Source organism: Fundulus heteroclitus, chromosome 1 (genome assembly GCF_011125445.2).
Source record: "Fundulus heteroclitus isolate FHET01 chromosome 1, MU-UCD_Fhet_4.1, whole genome shotgun sequence".
Taxonomy (NCBI): Eukaryota; Metazoa; Chordata; class Actinopteri; order Cyprinodontiformes; family Fundulidae; genus Fundulus; species Fundulus heteroclitus.
Window position 1 is genome coordinate 9,377,051 of NC_046361.1, and position 17,679 is coordinate 9,394,729.

Sequence of the window (17,679 nt, forward strand, 5' to 3'; positions counted from 1 at the left end):
AGTTGAAACTTACAAAACTTTAACTGCCTCTTTATTGTTTGTTGAACATAGAAACAAGCTTTTTCATATTATTGCACATTAATATTTCTCAATTGAACTGATAAAATGGACAAAAACGATGGTACCCTTAGTTTAACAAGCTGTGGCATCATTGCTAACAAGGGATTTCTGCACTTAACAGTGACATGTCTTCATTTGCCAACTTGCTGTATGGCCCATCCTCCTGACCAAAGTCCTTAAGCTGTCTCAGACATGCAAGGTGGCATCTCCACATAGGGTCATAGGATTAAGTTCTGGTCTCATGAAGGCTATTGACATATTTAAAAATAATATTTTTTATCAGCTATTAATGATAGTCCTATGATTTCTTTTCTCTTAAAGCTTTTTGTGTGCTTTTAGCCCAGTTTTGTGTCATTATCCTGTTCGGGGAAACTACAAACTGTGACAGAGGCTATGTTTATTAGCGCTACACAATATGTATAGTCTTGAAACCTTGTTAGGTATAGCACAAAATTCAAGTTCCCTGAGCCAGACACACCAAAACCAAACAGAGCCCCCTTCCTGTCTTTGTTTGTATCCTTCAGTAAACACAACACTGATATAAGAGACCAGAATGCTTCAATTTGATCTCATCACATCAATATTTTTCCTAGAAGCTTTGGAGCTAACTAGCCTATCAAGTTTCAAAATGCTTTGCCGGATGTTATCAGAAAAGATCCGCCTTAACCTTGGAGTTCACTTGAATGGTTTTTGAGGGTTTTCCTACTATCCTCAGTGTACGTCCGATCACCTTTACATGTATGTCCTGGGAGGCTGGCTAAAGTTTCACGAATGTTAAACCTTTTATTTAATATTGAGAACTCAGATCAGAGGAACGTGAAAGAACGTGCAGCTGTTTGGACATGATGGTGCGGCCTTAACTTTAAACATGGGTGTGGGAAGTCTTCTTCCTGAGCTCCTCACACATCTCTCACCTGCTTCATGTTCAGGGTGGTACACACTACGATACTAAATGACCAATCATCTCGTTTTTTCCCCTTTGAATACTGAATGCTGAGGGGCAGATGAAAAGCTGGAAGAAAACTGTGACACCAGTTAAGGTTAAACATTTAGCGTTTAACAGGAGTACATACCAAAGAATAAAAGTCTCTGCTGATGTACCACTAGATACTATTTTACCCTTTTACCCACTGTGCAGAGGTGCAGCTTCCCTGAGAGGGATCTGTGCTGCTGGTTTCTTGGGTTTTTGGCCTTGAAAACTAGCTTGAGAAACTCTGAGGTCAACAATTTTGGTTGTGAGCAGATTGAAGTCCAGAAATGCTACACAAGTTCTAGCCTTGTGTAGCATCGCCCAGGTTTTTTTTTTTTTTTAATTTCGTGAAACGTGTCCTTGGACTAATTCTTCAAAAAAAGGCCAAAAAAAGCATAACTAGAAAAAGAATTACACATATACAATATACGAGTTAATGTAGATAGAATAAAATAGAAAACTCAGGGTGTGGTATCTGTGTTTCTTAAAAACTGTTTTTGCAACATGACCAGTTTGGACATACTATAACTTTATGCACCTAATATCAAATAAAATATATTTTTAGGTTTTTGCTTGCAATCCTTCTAAAAGGTCTACTGAGGCGTCTAGCCCTTCTCCCTCAGTCTCTTCCTAATGGGGGTCTGTTTGCTGCTTGATAAGGCATCCACTAATGTGTTTTCAAACAAACATTGTTACACTTTAATTTTTGGAAAATTTAAATTTTTAGCTTTTTCACCCTATTAGTTAGACTGGAAACTTCTAAAATGGATTTTTTTTTATCTTACACTACCTGATGTGTAACAAGAGTGATACAAATAACCTCTGACAAATATTAAAATACAGCTAAAAGGGTTTTCAAAAGCAAAAGGCCTGCTGATCGTGCTCACATTCACAGCCACTCTTTTTTTCTGTCAGATTTTGTAGACATTTTATTTTTGTTTCATTTAATTTTTATCCAAACAGCTCATCTCAGAGTAAAAGCTTCACCTAAAAAGGTCTGTTAGGACCGTTTTGGCCCCCACTGCGTGTGTCTTTGCTCTCCTCTTTATATAATTTATTGTTTTAAGTAGTGGTTGCTTTTAAACTGTTGCTTTCTGTCACATGTACACTTCTTATATTTACTGCCTGCAGAACCTGTTACAACCAGTTTAATTCTCAGTAGGAAGTAGTCTTCATATGAGAACATCTTCAAAATGTCTTTATTAGACACTGCGGCGCTGTTACCACCAGCATCTATTTAGCCTAAATAAAATGCATAATATAAGAAGTAAACTAGGTTTTTCTCCTGAACAGTGACTCTTGAAGGATACGTGCATAAAAACAGGCCCTAGGCAGATGGATGTGTAATAAGCACTCCTGTTTTTAGTATAGCACGAGATACTAAGGTCATTAAAGATGAGTTTGCGTCTTCAAAGTGTGTTTAAGAATCAGGTCAGAAGATTTACATATATCAGGTGTTTATGTTGCAGTCTGGTGCCCGGCATATTCATTCCCTTTGAGCCTTTTCCTAATTTTGTCCCACTGCAACCTCTAATTTCAATGAATTTTCATGAGATTCTATGTGTTATACTGACACAAAGAGGTGCCTATTTGACAAGTGAAGATGAACATGACATATGGTTTATAATAAAAATCTAAAAAGTGTGGCGTGCCTATGTATTTGCCTCCATTAATTTAATCCCCATAAATAAAAGCAACTGCAGCCGACTTCTTAAATTATCTTACAATTCAACAGGGTCCACCTGAGTGTCGTTTAATCTCCGTATAAATCCGGCTCTTCGGTGAAGGCCTCAGAGGTTTGTTAGAGAACATTGGTGAACAAACAGGATCGTGAAGACCAAGTAACACAACAGAGAGGTCAGGGAGAACATTCTGAAGATGCTGAATGCAAGAGAAAACAATATCCCACACTTTGACACACAAATGGCTGTCCACCTTGACTGACAAGGAGAGCTTTGATCAAACAAGCAGCCAAGAGGCGTAACTCTGGAGGTAGAGCGGCAGGTAGAGGACAGGTCAGTCAAAAGTGAAACGCTGGATAAACCCCACCTAATGGTTTGTAATGATCTGGCAGAGATTGGAGGAGTGAGTCAGGTTTAAATAGAGGACTAGACAGGTGACCGGAGTTAAGCGGGTGACTGGTGACGGGGGTGTGGCTAAACTGAATAACTGGCTGGTGAAAATAGGTAAACCTAAAACACAGTTTAAGGACAAATCAGGACAAAACCAAACTAAAACAGAAGCTAAACCTATGACAGAACCCAAAACTAACACTGAGAAAGAACACAAACTATGACAGTGGTGGCAGTATCAGGTTGTGGGGATGCTTTTCTTCAGCACTCCAAAAAAAAGTAAAAAACCTCTGAAGGTGTTCCTCTGAAGGTGTTCCTTCAGAGGAACACCACCAAGCCACCAAGCCACTTGGTGGTGTTCAGAGGAACACCACCAAGCCACTGGTTTAGATATGTGGATGACACCTTTGTCAAAATCCAGCTAAAAGAAGTGGAAGCGTTCACAAGACACATCAACTCGGTGGACAACAACATCAAGTTTACTCGAGAGGATGCCAATGACAACAAGCTACCTTTTCTCGACTGTTTGGTGAATTTGGAAGGAGATGGAAGCCTCAACATTGAAGTGTATAGGAAACCCACCCACACAGACCAATATCTTCTTTTTGACTCACACCACCCACTGGAGCACAAACTTTCTGTCATCAGAACCTTACAACACCGGGCTGAGCATGTCCCGACTAAAACAGAAGGGAAGCACAAGGAACAGAAACACATCAAAGATGCCCTCCAAACCTGTGGGTACCCTAACTGGGCTTTTGTCAAATCAGCAAGAAAATCCAAAAGACCCGCTGCAGAACATAATGGTGAGAAGAATAAACGCAAAAACATCGTCATCCCATATGTTGCTGGAGTCTCTGAAAAACTCAAGAGGATTTTCTCCAAACACAAAATCCCAGTACATTTCAAACCAAACAGGACCCTCAGACAGAGGCTGGTGCATCCCAAGGACAAAACCCCCAAACCTAAGATGAGCAGAGTGGTGTATGCAGTTCAGTGCAGTGAGGAATGTTCTGATCTTTATATTGGAGAAACCAAACAACCTCTCCACAGACGCATGGCTCAACACAGGAGAGCTACCTCCTCAGGTCAAGACTCTGCTGTCCACCTACACCTAAAGGACAAAGGTCACTCTTTTGAGGACCAAAATGTTCACATTTTGGACAAAGAAGACAGATGGTTTGAAAGGGGAGTGAAGGAAGCCGTCTACGTTAAGAGAGAAAGACCAACCTTAAACAGAGGAGGAGGCCTTAGGTTCCAACTCTCAAAAACTTATAACACAGCTAAAGGATTAATTCCAGCCAATTGTCAATTTAACTCTCACCCTCATTCAGGTGATCAAAACATTGTTCCTTTAAGCCAAGCCAATAACAACTCTAACGACTCCTCGTTACAGAGGAGTGGACCAGTTTCGGTCCATTCTGCTGGCTTAATGGCTTTAACGACCGCCCATTACTAAGGGGTGGACCTGTTTAGGTTGAATTTGCATGTTATCTAAGCCATTACAGGCCTTTGTTTGGTAATGGTATAAAGCTTGTTACTCATCATTACTCCAGACTTTTTGAATTGAGAAAGCTTTCGGGAGAGGAAGCGAAACGTCTTCAACTACGGAAAACAAGTCCAGTTGCTTTGTTTTTTACTTTTTTTGGAATGACCATGACCTGGATGACTGAGAATCTTCACCAACTTTTCTTCAGCACAGACTGGGAAGCTGTCGGGCTGTTGTGCCGATGTCAGACAGCCTTTAAGTCATTTGTCGTTACGCAGCTGACATGCGACTCAAATCTGGGCCTACAGCCTTCTGAAAAAGAACAACAAAAACGCAACTTAGACAAATGTATATGTAAAATAATCGATGTGAACAAAATAAATAATCAAAGTATAATTTTCAAGGTTAGCATATGCATATATACATCATATTTCATTACATCCCAGTTGGCGGTTTCATTGCCTCCTTTGATTTAAAACTTTGCCGTTACGCTATCTATCAGATCTCTTCTCTCAGGACAATTTCGGTTAATTTCCGTGAAGTGGGTTGTGCCTATATCTATCGTCCTGCAAAGGATTGTGGGATTCCGCACACCTCCTTAGCACCAGAAAGGGACATCGAGAGTTCCCTATGCTAAAGGAGCTATGATAGGAAGCATACAAGCTCCTTTTCCTACCTCCTTCCTTATTGACTGCACTATTCGGACAGCACTTATGGCGAACGCTGACGCACTTCTGCTTTGGCTAAAAAGTCTTTAACAATTAGACCTTTTCGAATGCAGTCTAAGAAAACATCTAAATCCAACTGAAATATGTAGCAAGACTAAAAACTGATGTTCACAGATGCTCTCCATCCAAGCTGGCGGAGGCACACCCAAAATACTTGGAGTTGTAACTGAAAGGTGGTTTCTTTAAACAATTGACTCAAGGACAGTGAATGCAAATGACTGCGACACCTTTTCAATTTTTATTTGTAAAACTATGTGCTGTTTGGTGTTGGTCTGTCGCATAAAATGTCAGATACCCTGAGGGTTGTGTTTGTAACGTGGCAAAAAGAGTGCGAGACCCAGCTATATGAAGACTTTTTGCATGTCCTTCAGTATTATGTTGAATCGAAATGAGCTATAATCAAAGTTTTACATTTTGTAGCTCTGTCAAGCGGAATGGTAGTCTTTTATCAAGTAAAGGAATTATTTTTTAATTCGGTTGTAAAATGGGACCATCGCCCCCTCTGTGAAACACCCAGCAGAGAAAAGAGCATGAGTCCAGCTTTAATGTTTCACTGGCTGACCTCCAGGCTTTCGTACACATGTCTGCTTGTGAAGTGACAGCACTCTTGTCATATTGCATCTGACAGCCTCTCTCTTGTTCCTTGGGGGTAACATATTGTTGATGGGCTGCTTCTGCCTTTGGATACAGGCCTGCATTCAGAAAAATGAGCGATGTTCAGGCAAGGCGTGCGGCCCTGCCAAGCGTCTGCGTCGGGCACAGAGGTTGCACTTGCTAAGCGGGCGTCCGCTTTATTCCTGTTTCATTTACGGGTCTTCTAATTCGTCAGGACTCAAAGAAAAATGCACTCCTCATCTGTTTGTCAGATGTTGCGGCGCTATCATCAGTCTTGGAGCGACGGCGCGTGAAGTGATGCAGAAAACGCATTGAAATACGTGAGATTGATAGAGATGTTCACAAAAGAGAGAAATGGCTCAGGATTCCTGTTTCACTTCCTCATATTTGCTATCAAAGGTGTTGTGTTGTCGTCCTAACACGCAGCAGGAAGTCTCATGATTACATTCTCTGTCAATTTTTCCTCTGGTACTTCTTCATACGAAATAGAAAAAATCCCACTATTCTGCCATCCTTTATTAAAAGTGTTGTTTTGTCAGTTCGTCCTCAGCAAGCATATGTCCCCCCTCCCCGCCCCTACCTCCTCTCTTTTCAGTCTGAGAGCCAGGGTGGATCTCGCCCCTTCTGCTGTCACTTTCAGCGCACTGTGCCCCGCTCCCCCATTTGAAGTTCTGTCATTGCAGGGCTTTGAACTGCCACTTGTGTTTTACCCAGCATGGCGCTTGTCTCCGGAGTTTTGTCTGGTGTGAAATTGTCTGAGCTATAGGCCACATTTCAAACCCAGTTTTTTTTTTTTTGTAATAAGCACTGGACACATTCAAGCATGCTTAGCAGCACTCTGTCTTTCTGTCTCTGTCTCTCTTTCTCTCTCTGTCTCTCTCAGCATTATAATTCCTGTGAGCATTTTGTTTGTGTGTATTTTAATAAGTTCTGCAGTGCTGTTGTCATACCATGCACCCAGGCATAAAAAGCCTGCCATTCTGTCCAGCTGAAGTGATTCTGCAATCAAAAACCGAGGGCTCATCGGGATGGTGGAGATCGTTGGAAATGATTGGATTTCTGAGAAGTGTTTATAAAGTTTGCAAAGTGCTTATATTTTGGATAAAGTCATTAAAACTGTTGGAATCTGGGATCTTTCAGGTATTTTGCAATACTATAGATACCAGATATGAGTCCAGTTGCTGCCCTTAAAGTTGAGGCAGCAGGCTTCACTGCCCCGGTAAACACGGTGTTGCCTTTTTTTTGAAGTCTCAAAAAGCTTCTATACAGCGTTTTTTTATGAAGACTAATGCCTCTCAGTCACTCACTTTTTAACATTGGTTCAGGAATTGGCTGTTCTATTCTGCAATGGCCTCTGTTGCACCAGCAAAAGTTATTTTTTTATTTACTTTTTGTAGTTTTTCAATAAACATGCAAATAAGCTTTGTTGCTGTGACGATGCTGTATTAGGTGGAAAGTTATGGAGGAAGAGCTAGATGGCCTGCTGCTGAGGCTTTAAGACAGTGTTATGTCTCACTGCTATCGATGGTCATTAATGCAATCTTTTGCTTTTGACTTTAAGGCCTGTTACAGGTCAACTATTCTGACAACTAGCATTGTAAGCTATTGTTTGAACATCATTGGTTAAATCACTTAAGACAATATCTGAAAATGTTTGTCAAATTAAGCACTTTTTGTTATTTGGGGTCACAACAAAATATCACAAAATTATCATTGACAGGAAAATGGGTAAATATATCATAATATAACCTTTTTTGAACACCGCTAGCGGAATCAACACTAGCATCCTTCTGTGAAGGTGACAAAAGCTAGAACTTGATGCTGTGGTGAAATCTGAGTTAAAACCTGAGGCTGTAGGAAAGGCACTCATTGACTGGTATGCTGGAAGTTTTTGATCTGATGGAGGTTTCTTCTTGTTAAAGGGGAGTTTTCCTCTCTACTGTCGCTTCATGCATGCTCAGTATAAGGGATTGCTGCAAAGTCAACAACACAAAGCAGGCGATGGTCCACTGCTGCTACATGTTCATCCAGGAGGAGTGGATGCTACAAGTCGATGACTCAGTGCAGGGTATCCTTAGATAGAAAATAATAAACTGAACATGACTCCATCGTTTGATAACTAGGATCAACTGGGATGACTGTACTTGACCTGAAATCTGTCTGCATGATTTTATTGAATTGGCTTTTTTTGTGTAAAGTTCCTTGAGACAACATGGGTGCCATAAAACAGAACTAAATTGTATTGAACTATAGCAGCTTTTTAACACGTAGACTGAACGTCAGGGAAGTGACATCGATGACCATGGATTCAACTGCATTGTTTGGCTGCTCGGCTGTGTTTTAGGTGTTGCTTCCCTCCCAAGTCCCAGGAGTTTGCTCTCCTAACATCTAAAAGAAGATGCTTCTCTGGATATGAAAAAAAAAATTATTTAGCTTTAATTTAATGTGTTGAAGACACTTTTATTTCGTATGCGTTGTTGGGTTTAAAGGAAGGTATTATGTAATATGTCAAGGCAGGGACTGCAGAAGGCAAATTAGCTTATGTTCTAATCTGGTGCCATGCATCAGATGGTGACACTTATGTTTAAACTGTACACTGTCCCTTTTTAGAATAAAGTTCATACTCAGAATAAGAGCCCTGAGAGCAGATGTGTTTTATGTGAAAGAAAATCAATACATATGCATACCACTGACAGTGGACAAAATACTTTTTATTAGAATCTTATAGCTAATAATGGGTATTTCTTGGATCAACTGACCACATTGTATATGCAGGGCATTTAGTATATTTAATATACATGGTCCCTGTTTAGTGTTTACTTTTATATTATTTAATTCAAAGTTGCTGTAGCAGTAATTTTTTTTTTTGTTTGTTCACCCTATTTACTGCAAATCACATTCACCCCACTTTCAAGATTGCCTTTGTTTTCCTATTACATGTTTCATTAAAAAAAAACAAAAAAAAACATCTTTATATTTTACTTCTCATTCCAATTATTCAATGGGGCCCCACTGATTTCCTAACGGTTAGAAAAATCAATTTAGAGGCCCTTGAAATGGCTTGATTTGCATAATTTCTAGCTGTATCAAATCTGCATTAATTTCAGGCCTGAAGTTGCCTTATTGTTTATTGCAACGACCGCACACTGCAGCTAATCTTGATCCATGTCTGCTAGAAGAGTAGCTTACGCATGGTTTAACAAACAAGTCTAACATAACAGCCCAATTAATTAGCAGTGTTGTGTTTTATACGCCATTCTGTGATCCCAAAGTGTAAAAATAAGTCAATAATTTTAGCCTCTGAACAGCTCCAGCATATATTTTCAACAGAATGTGGGTTTCTGATCATGAGCCACCCTTCTCCTGTGCTTTTTTTTTTTTTTTTTTTTTTACCTCAGCAGCAGATGTAAAAATCGGAGCGAGAGTTGCTTGCCTTCTCTGTAGCCTCCCCCTGTAGAAATAAAGCAACAAACAAGCCCAGATGCATTGTACCTAATCTGGTTTAGCTCCTTTGGGGACGGCTCCGGCTCTGATGCTCCAGTGCTTTTGAGCGCCGAGCTCAAACTCTGAGAGAAAATCAGCCGTGCCTGATCTTCAGTGAGCTTCGGCGTCGCTTGTTAGCCTAAAAACAAGGACAGCTCCAGTGGTCGGTAATCACTGGGACCGCTGTGAGGCTCCTGCTGATGAAACCAGCTATATCCTGTGCTTGGGGGGGAGGGGGGGGGGGCACTTGTTAGAAGAGACCCCTGGGGAGAGAGTTTTAGTTACCGCAATGATGGCACAGAGCCTGCGTCCTTAACAGCAGGGTGGGCTGATATGGACGCTTTTGTGGCTGGAGGTAACAACAAAAATGCATGTGTCTCTTTCTCTTGAGAACACAGCAAAAAAGGCTGCCTGCATCGTTCAGTTGTAATTCCCCTAAAACTCCAATCTCTCACCCCTTTCAAACCCCCACCGCAGCTCAGAGACGGGGGTCCAAGTGTTTCGATTTCACCGCGACTTCGGCAATTAGCGTATCGTTCTTGCTTCTTATCCGTGAATCTCCCCCGTCCGCCGTGCCGACGGGAGATAAATGCATCTTCGACGTCCTTGCCTCCGCCGACGTGTAAACACCATAGGCGACGAGCGCTGTTTATCGGGCGAGCGCGGCACACAAACAGCATGCTTCTTCTCTCGCCCCGTTGGTCCCATGGGGCCAAACTCACCTTGTTACCCTTTTAATTAGTGGCAGCAGTTAATAGTCCCGGTTGCCTCAGCTGCCTCAGCACTCCTGCCCTGACTTCGAGAACCCCTCCCGATCGATAACCAACACTCGGGCTGAGACAGGGAGACAAAGGAGAGGGAGGGACGGACACTGTGGGGGCAGCGCTGATAGTTTATTTACAGGCAAATCCAACAGAATATTGTTTTGAAGCAACCTTTGGGGCCAGTGTTCAAACAGCCATCCCTACTTTTTTTCGTGGTGCGCCTTTAAAGGGATAATAGGGCCTGCAGGTTTCTCAGGATGCACATCCCTCTTACTCAGTTTCTACTTTTCCCCCCTCTTCTTTGAAAATGAATGTAATCAAAAAGCAAAGGGTTTGCCCGGCTGATTCTATTGTCCCCTTATAAGCTTTTATCCCTTCCAACCTCTCGCCTCCAAAGCTCACTTCTTTCCTTGTTTTGATTTAAAGATGCAGTGGAAGTACTTAGCATTTAGATGACATGCTGCGGGAGAGGTGTGATGGATCAGCACCTCTTCAGAGGACTGAATTTCTTTAAAGGCGCCGGGGCCGCTACCGCCAGGCGGGACGGACAGAAAGACGGATCGCAGAGCGACGGGCAGGGGCGGGCAGTGGAATACCAAGACAGAGAGAGGCCGGCACAGCCGTGGGGGAGAGCGGCCGCGGCTGCTGGGAATGCCAATGCTCTGCCCAGACAGCTGTCTCGCCGCGGCTCTTCTGATTGGCTAAACACACCATTACCTTTCTGATTATAATTAGCCGAGTCATTATCTACACAAAAGTGGCTCATTCACTAGTTTTAAGACGGCGTGGAAGCAGTTATTCCCCCTGTGGTCGTCCGTGAGGAGACTGCAGGAGCTGAGGAGTTGTGCTCGACAAAGAAAACAACAAAAAAAAAAAAACTAAAGTGAAACGCTGTTTATCATGACTGATAACGCAATAAAAGGTGGTGGCTTTTAATCAAAGCAAAGAACATTTTCTCCATCTTGAATGCAGATGATGAGGCGGTAATTATGTGCTCCTATATTCGGGTTGAGGAGAGACGCAGCGGCCGTTAGACTGGTAGCGTAAAAATAACCTCAAGGTTCTTCTCTCTTCTCAGATGCAGCTTGATGACCTCTTCTTTTAGACGAAACCCTCGTGTTGTGTCTAATTCTTACTTACTCGAAGAACGTTTAATGAGAAATTCTCTCAATTCTGATCCTCTACTTTTCTCTTCCAGCCTTTACCCAAGGAGCCGTCGTAGGACCAAGGGGAAAACAGCAAGTATGAATTTTTGGATAATAAGCACATTTGTGGTAACTTGCATGCTGATAATTTGACCATGTTGTCAGGCATCGTCTAGTATGAGATTCTGCTGGGATTATCACTTTAAGCAAAAAACAGTGGCTTTGAGTTGCAATTAAAAAATTTAATCATTTTATCTTAAAACAGCAGAGCAATTATTTATTATCATGTATGCTGTTATTTGACTTTTTTGAAGCACACGTACCCAGTGAGGCATCAAACACGGTGTCGTGCTTTAAATCTGAAAAAGTTACAAATGTCCAGAGGTTCGCTGAACAAATCAACATTTGCTCTCCAGTCATCATTCGCTGACAAGCTCAACCTCTCTTAAGCCCTGGGCTATTTCTGAAGCCCCTATCTCGCAACAGTCTCACATTTAGTCAGCAGCAGCCCCAAAACTGCGAGGTCACACTGATCAGCCTTTGGCGCCGACGACCCGAGACGCTCGGGGCATTCGCCAAATGCAGCACGTCTCTTACTCTTATCGACGGGTCGGAGATAAATTTCAAGAAAATTCTGTCCTTTTTATGTTTGCGTAATTAAAGCTTCAAATCTGAGCGTAAATAACAGCCTCGTAACAGCCCCAGCTGCAGGTTTGGCAGTTTTCTCACAACAGAAACGAAACGTCTACGTCTGTTTTAGTCATGTTGTTTTGCCGCGCAGCCTGTTTGGGGAATACGTCCGGCTTTAAAACCGTGTGTTTTCTTTTTGTAAATGTGAGAAGAACCTAAGCTGGGCCTTTCAAGAATAGAGGAGAGTAGGAACAGTTTATCTTGGATGAAGGAAAATCACAATGGAATTGCCCATATGTCAGGATGCAGTCACCTTGATGTATAGTTGGAACTAAAAAAGTGAAATCATGGTAGTTATGGGTAGTTTTATTAAATATATAAAAGAAATCCCCCTCCTTCCCGCTGTGTTTTCATCAAAGGCAGAAGCTTCTACAAAAGTCCAGGCTTTCGATCAAGACAAAGCAGGAGAGAATGTATGGGAGAAATAGTTTTGACAAAAGCAATTTTTGAAAAAGCTGTAATCAAAAAAATCACTTTCTATATAACAGGAATCGCTAATGTTAGGGTTGCATGGTTACACCCCTGTATGTTAGGATCCTCCTGTTAGAAGTTGGTTGGACTGGAGCAGATGATTTATGCTCGCGTGGCAGGTAAAAAAAAACATGGGGAAATGTGCAAAAGAATGAAACGAATCCCTCCCCAGGGAACGTCCACAGAGTATCTGTGAAGCTTTTATATTCTGCAAAACCACAAGTATTTGGAAGCTACACGCTTTATGTCTCCTAGCCAATATCCTAAGATTGATTTTTCCCTCCTCCACTGAGAAAACAAAATGAATCACGTACAATTACCAAGGACATGGAGAAAGGGGGAATTGGTGGAGTCATAAATATTTATTTGCCCGTCCCTGGGAACTTGTGCAATTCTATGTGGATTTGCCAACTTATATTTAAGTGTCTGCATGATTTATATGGGCGGTCCTCGGGTGTCACATTTGTCCACTGTCACCCTGAATCATTTGTGCATTAACATTTATAGATTTATCCATACAACATGCGTGGAGTGAAACTATGGTACAGTTTGAATGTAGAACTCAAGGAATGTCTAAAAATACAAGCGTTCAAAAAGAGGCATAAAGACATAACATTCATAGACATGAAGTGTATATATATATATATATATATATATATATATATATATATATATATATATATGCATTTATATTCTTTGTTAGTACAAGCTCTGCAGCTTTTAAAATATTAATCTTTCTGTGGATAAATAGGTATTTTATGTAATTATTGAGGTATAATTAATATAGAGTTACCAATCCTTTTCAAGTTTGTAAGTTAGAAAATTATCATTTTATTTAATTTTTTTCTTTTTTGTTTGCTTTTCCTGAACTCTGGCATATGAACATTAAGTATTTTTTTTTTAATTCTTTCAAATGAAATCTGAGGTTTCTCAAAGTTGTCATCTTGCAATTGTGGGTTCAAATTCAGATTCCTCCCATCATTGTCTATCAGGTTCTTTTTATAGGGTTGAGCAGAGCTTCTTTTCAAGGCAAATTAATGCTAAAAGCTAACGATTAAACAGGATTTCATTCGTAACCATTATGTTTAGTCCAAGCGTACCTCCAAAGCTTTACATTTTATTTGATCTTTTTAACTTTTTTTATTTTTCATGCTCTCCATGTGTTTTTATTTAGCACTTTTTTATTATGTAGCACTTTGGGATTTGTGTAAATATAAAGTGCATTACAAATCCCATTTATTATTATTATTATTATTATTACTATTATTATTATTACTATTATTATTATTATTATTATTATTATTATTATTATTATTATTATTATTATTATTATTATTTACATGAAAAAAATCCCCTTTTGGTAAAGTAAGTCCACAGCTAAATCTTGCGGACAATTTGTGGATTCCCCTCAAAAATGCTTCGGACACTAACTGTCCTCACAATGTGATTGTTTTGGATAACTTTATTTATTATTATTTTTTGCAGGAATTAGAAATCGCTGGCTGCAGACATAATTCAGCACAACTTTGTGTTGGTCCAACAGATAAAATCACAATAAAAAAGCACAGTAGCTGGGGGACCTTGCACCTGGAACCTCTCGTGCTCGACGGGTACTCACAACTTTTTTAGTACTGCTGTAGCCTTGATAAGATTATAAAATTAGATCAGATCGGGGGTAGTGCTGCAGGACAGTAAAAGACACAACGTTGTTATTATGGAATACAAGTATGTTAGCACCGTACCCGTAGCATGAACTGTTACTAAAAGGTTTGCTGAATCAAAATCTTTTCATCATTTTGTATCTTGTCCTTGTTCTCCCCTTCCCTTCAGGGTCACCAACATCTTTTTTCCCCAAAAGGATGCGGAGGCCAGTCACCACATCTGTATCCATTCACCAACGGGCCTCACATCATTTCCACGACGACTGACCGCCCAGGACAAAAAAAGCTTCTCCGATCACAACAGCGACACTTGTGAGAACTCTGAGAAGTGTTGGTTAAGCCACTTGATACACCATCAGCATTAAACTTTCACCGGAGAAAATTCACATCATTGAAGAAAAAAAAAAAAACCTACAAGGAACCGTTATTAGCGGAGCATTGAAGTACTTGGCCTTTTAATGTTGTTCATGTCATCCGCCACCTGACTTCTAAGGGAAGGATCCTTGAAGATCTTTTTATTTGTTCCTTTGTGGCTGGAGTCGAACTCTGCGAGAGGTTTTTTCACAAGCCAGCCCCTTTATGTTCATTACAATCTCCTCCATGAAGCTGTAATAACCCAGCCACGTTTCTTTAATGACACTTTGCTGCTAAAGAGTTGTGAATTTACTGAGGCTGAGCCAGACCATCTCGTCCGTCAGATTATAGCCTTTAACACCTTTCTCTCGTTTGACTCGGTGAAACTTTACGAGGCTGAGGAGGACACCGCAGGACCGTCACTGGGAAGCGGTGTGAAAGTCACAGAAGAGACAACAGGAACAAGTTGTCTCTGCCTCCTAAGTGAAAGACGGTTCTATGTGGACGTTTGGGATGACTTAGCTTCTATCTTCTGGTTTTTTTTTTTTGTTTTTGGTGGTGCAAACATAGACTAGCAGAGTGTTTTTTTTTTTTTGTCAATGAACCTCACACATATTGTCAACACCACCGGGAGCAATTAGCAGATGTGGACCCCAGGCTCATTTTGTGTGTTTTGGAAGATGGTGCATGTTTGCATCTGTCCGCGTGTGTGATTCACTGTGTGTCTGAGCGTGCGTGTGTGTGTGTGCGAGAGTTCATCAGGAAACACACTGTGAAATAAGTCCTATCCAATGCATTATTCATACTCTTGTATATTTTTGGGACATGCCCAGACCAGAGCTCGCCATCTGGCGAAGACAATTTTACAGATGTTGGATATCGTTCAAATCCTCGATTTAACCTTTTGCTTTTTCTCGCTTTCCCTCTCCTTTACTATTTACGGATATTTATACCGGAGTAACAAATGACTGAAGGCGGTCAAAGATTGCAAAATGTCCCATAAGTTAAGTCCTGTAGTCAGTCTCTGTTCATTAAATGTGTTTCTGAATCCTGTCGAAATTTGGATATATTTTGATATCGGATGTTTGGGGCCAGGTCTTTGCGGGATGTGGCATTGGCAGATTTAGATGATAGTGTGACTTATTTTAAAAATGTATATAGATCCATATATAGCCAACACATATATTTTATGTTCCCATTAAAGGGCAGCAGAGTTTCATGATTTGAGTGGACACAAAAACATTCGCACTTCTAACAATACCCAACCAGAACGTTGTAAAATGAGTCAACATTGTGAGGATACTTTATTTTACACTTGTGGTTTTAGTAGGAAGACGGGAACAGTCTGCTTTATTATGTTGGGGTGTTTCTGTTCATGTGTCCACTGCATTAGTTTAATTTCTTTCTACTGGAAAACAAAACAAAGCAAAACAAACAAACAAAAAAAAATCTCCTGAATGTCTCCATTCACTGTATGCATTTGAGGCTATAAATAGAGTGTCTGTTTTTTTAAGGTGTTAAGGATGAACTTGGTGTATTTGTGTGAATTGTTTTACACCACTTGAAGCCGGTGGGGTGAGACAGTTTTGTAGGCAGTAAAACTACTCGTTCAAACATCTGTTTAGGCTTCAGAACTTGGTTTAAGGCGTAACGTGAACAAAGGCTTGCAAGAAATACAAAATAGCAAGTGTGTTTGTGAGAGAGTGGCTTCATGTGTTCTTGTTTTTTTTTTTTTTTCCAGGTCAGCTATGGTCTGTATAGTGAGAAAATACCCATTGCCACCTTATCCCGTGGTTTTGATTTCATGCTGCCTTTTTAATCACTCCTTTGGTTTTGAACTCTGTAAATAAATTGTTGCTTTGATTTGACTCGTTGTCACTTTTTTTGATGCTGCAGATGGGTTCTTCAGAGCTTTTAAGCTGGACTTTAGTTTGAGATACAAATGAAAAACTTTTTCTTTCAGATGGTGAAAACTAGACATGATGCATTATTAAATTATGACAGTGTGATAAACTTGATAAGCTTACACTTGCTTCACCCGATTGCTGAATTAAACCCCCCAAAAAAAACAATCACACCATGTGATATGATAATAGCACAGAAAGGTAGACTAGCTTAGGTGCGTAACAGTGTGCCATCGCATTCCTATGCCTCTGAACTGACTGACACAACACTCATGCAACATAGTTTCAGAAAACTTTGTTTAAACCAACTTAATGGGCTTTTTGTTTAGGCCAAAATCCATGGCAAGGTACGAAACAGGAAGACAGAGGCTTAAACTTTAAAAATTGAAAAATTGACAGTATCATAACTGGTTTTATTTAACTTGTGGTTATGACTTGAGAGCACAGGTAGTTGTAATGACAGTCATCTTGTTTAATATAATTTACAGTTTTAGATATTTAGAAGACAAAGACTGAAACCCCAGTTTATTTTGTAAGTATTTAGGTGAAATTTAAAGTCATTGTCATTTGGCCAGGAAGCCAAACATCCGTTTTAAAACAAAGAGTGATCCGGAGTGATCGTTCAGATCTTTGGGTGTTGAAAGTGTTAAAATATTACATAATTTATATTAAAAACTAGTTGTAGTTTTAAAAAATAAACCTTCCCCTTAGGAAGATCTGCAAAGTTTGATTGCAGATTATTGTGTGATTTGTATCGTTCTGCTCTCTGTAAAGTAATGTTGATGACTAAATAGTTAAGCTAGGTTAGCTGCCCTTGTAGCTAGCCAAAATTAGATATCTTGTGTTGGTGTATGGAGTAAAGCTACCATCACGATTTTTCTCATTCTGCAACATCTCTTGACTTATATAATAGCTTTTTTAACTAAGGTGATAGAATGAAGGCCAGTTTGAGAAAACCTAGTCTTTGAAGTATGTGTATTGCTGGTGATGCACTTCCATTTTGATTAGCATGTGTATACTGGAAAGACGGGTGCTAAATTTACAGTGTGTTACTGTTTACTTGAACAGGATGAAGTATGTTACTTATGCTATGCCATCAGCAACATCATTAATTCATACTTAATCCTCTTCTGATGCAATCTTGGGATAAAGGGATAAACGGTCTACACAAAGTCTGAGTGGCCTCTAGGTGATCAAATTATTATCAGCTGAATTATTGGTGCGAATGCCATGATGCTTGAGGCACTTCAAGTATGGAACATGCACAGGTTTT

The 17,679-nt window shown here is 40.3% G+C and overlaps 1 protein-coding gene across 1 annotated transcript in view; it reads left to right on the top strand.

Moving 5' to 3' along the window:
* Positions 1–16,370, top strand: part of tafa5l (TAFA chemokine like family member 5, like) — an 83,002-nt gene extending 66,632 nt beyond the window's left edge. The window contains exons 4-5 of the mRNA XM_012862014.3: positions 11,380–11,423; positions 14,318–16,370. Of these exons, the coding sequence (XP_012717468.1) occupies positions 11,380–11,403 (24 nt within the window). The 3' untranslated portion in view covers positions 11,404–11,423; positions 14,318–16,370. The remainder of the gene's footprint in view (positions 1–11,379; positions 11,424–14,317) is intronic.
* The last annotated feature ends 1,309 nt before the right edge of the window (positions 16,371–17,679 follow it).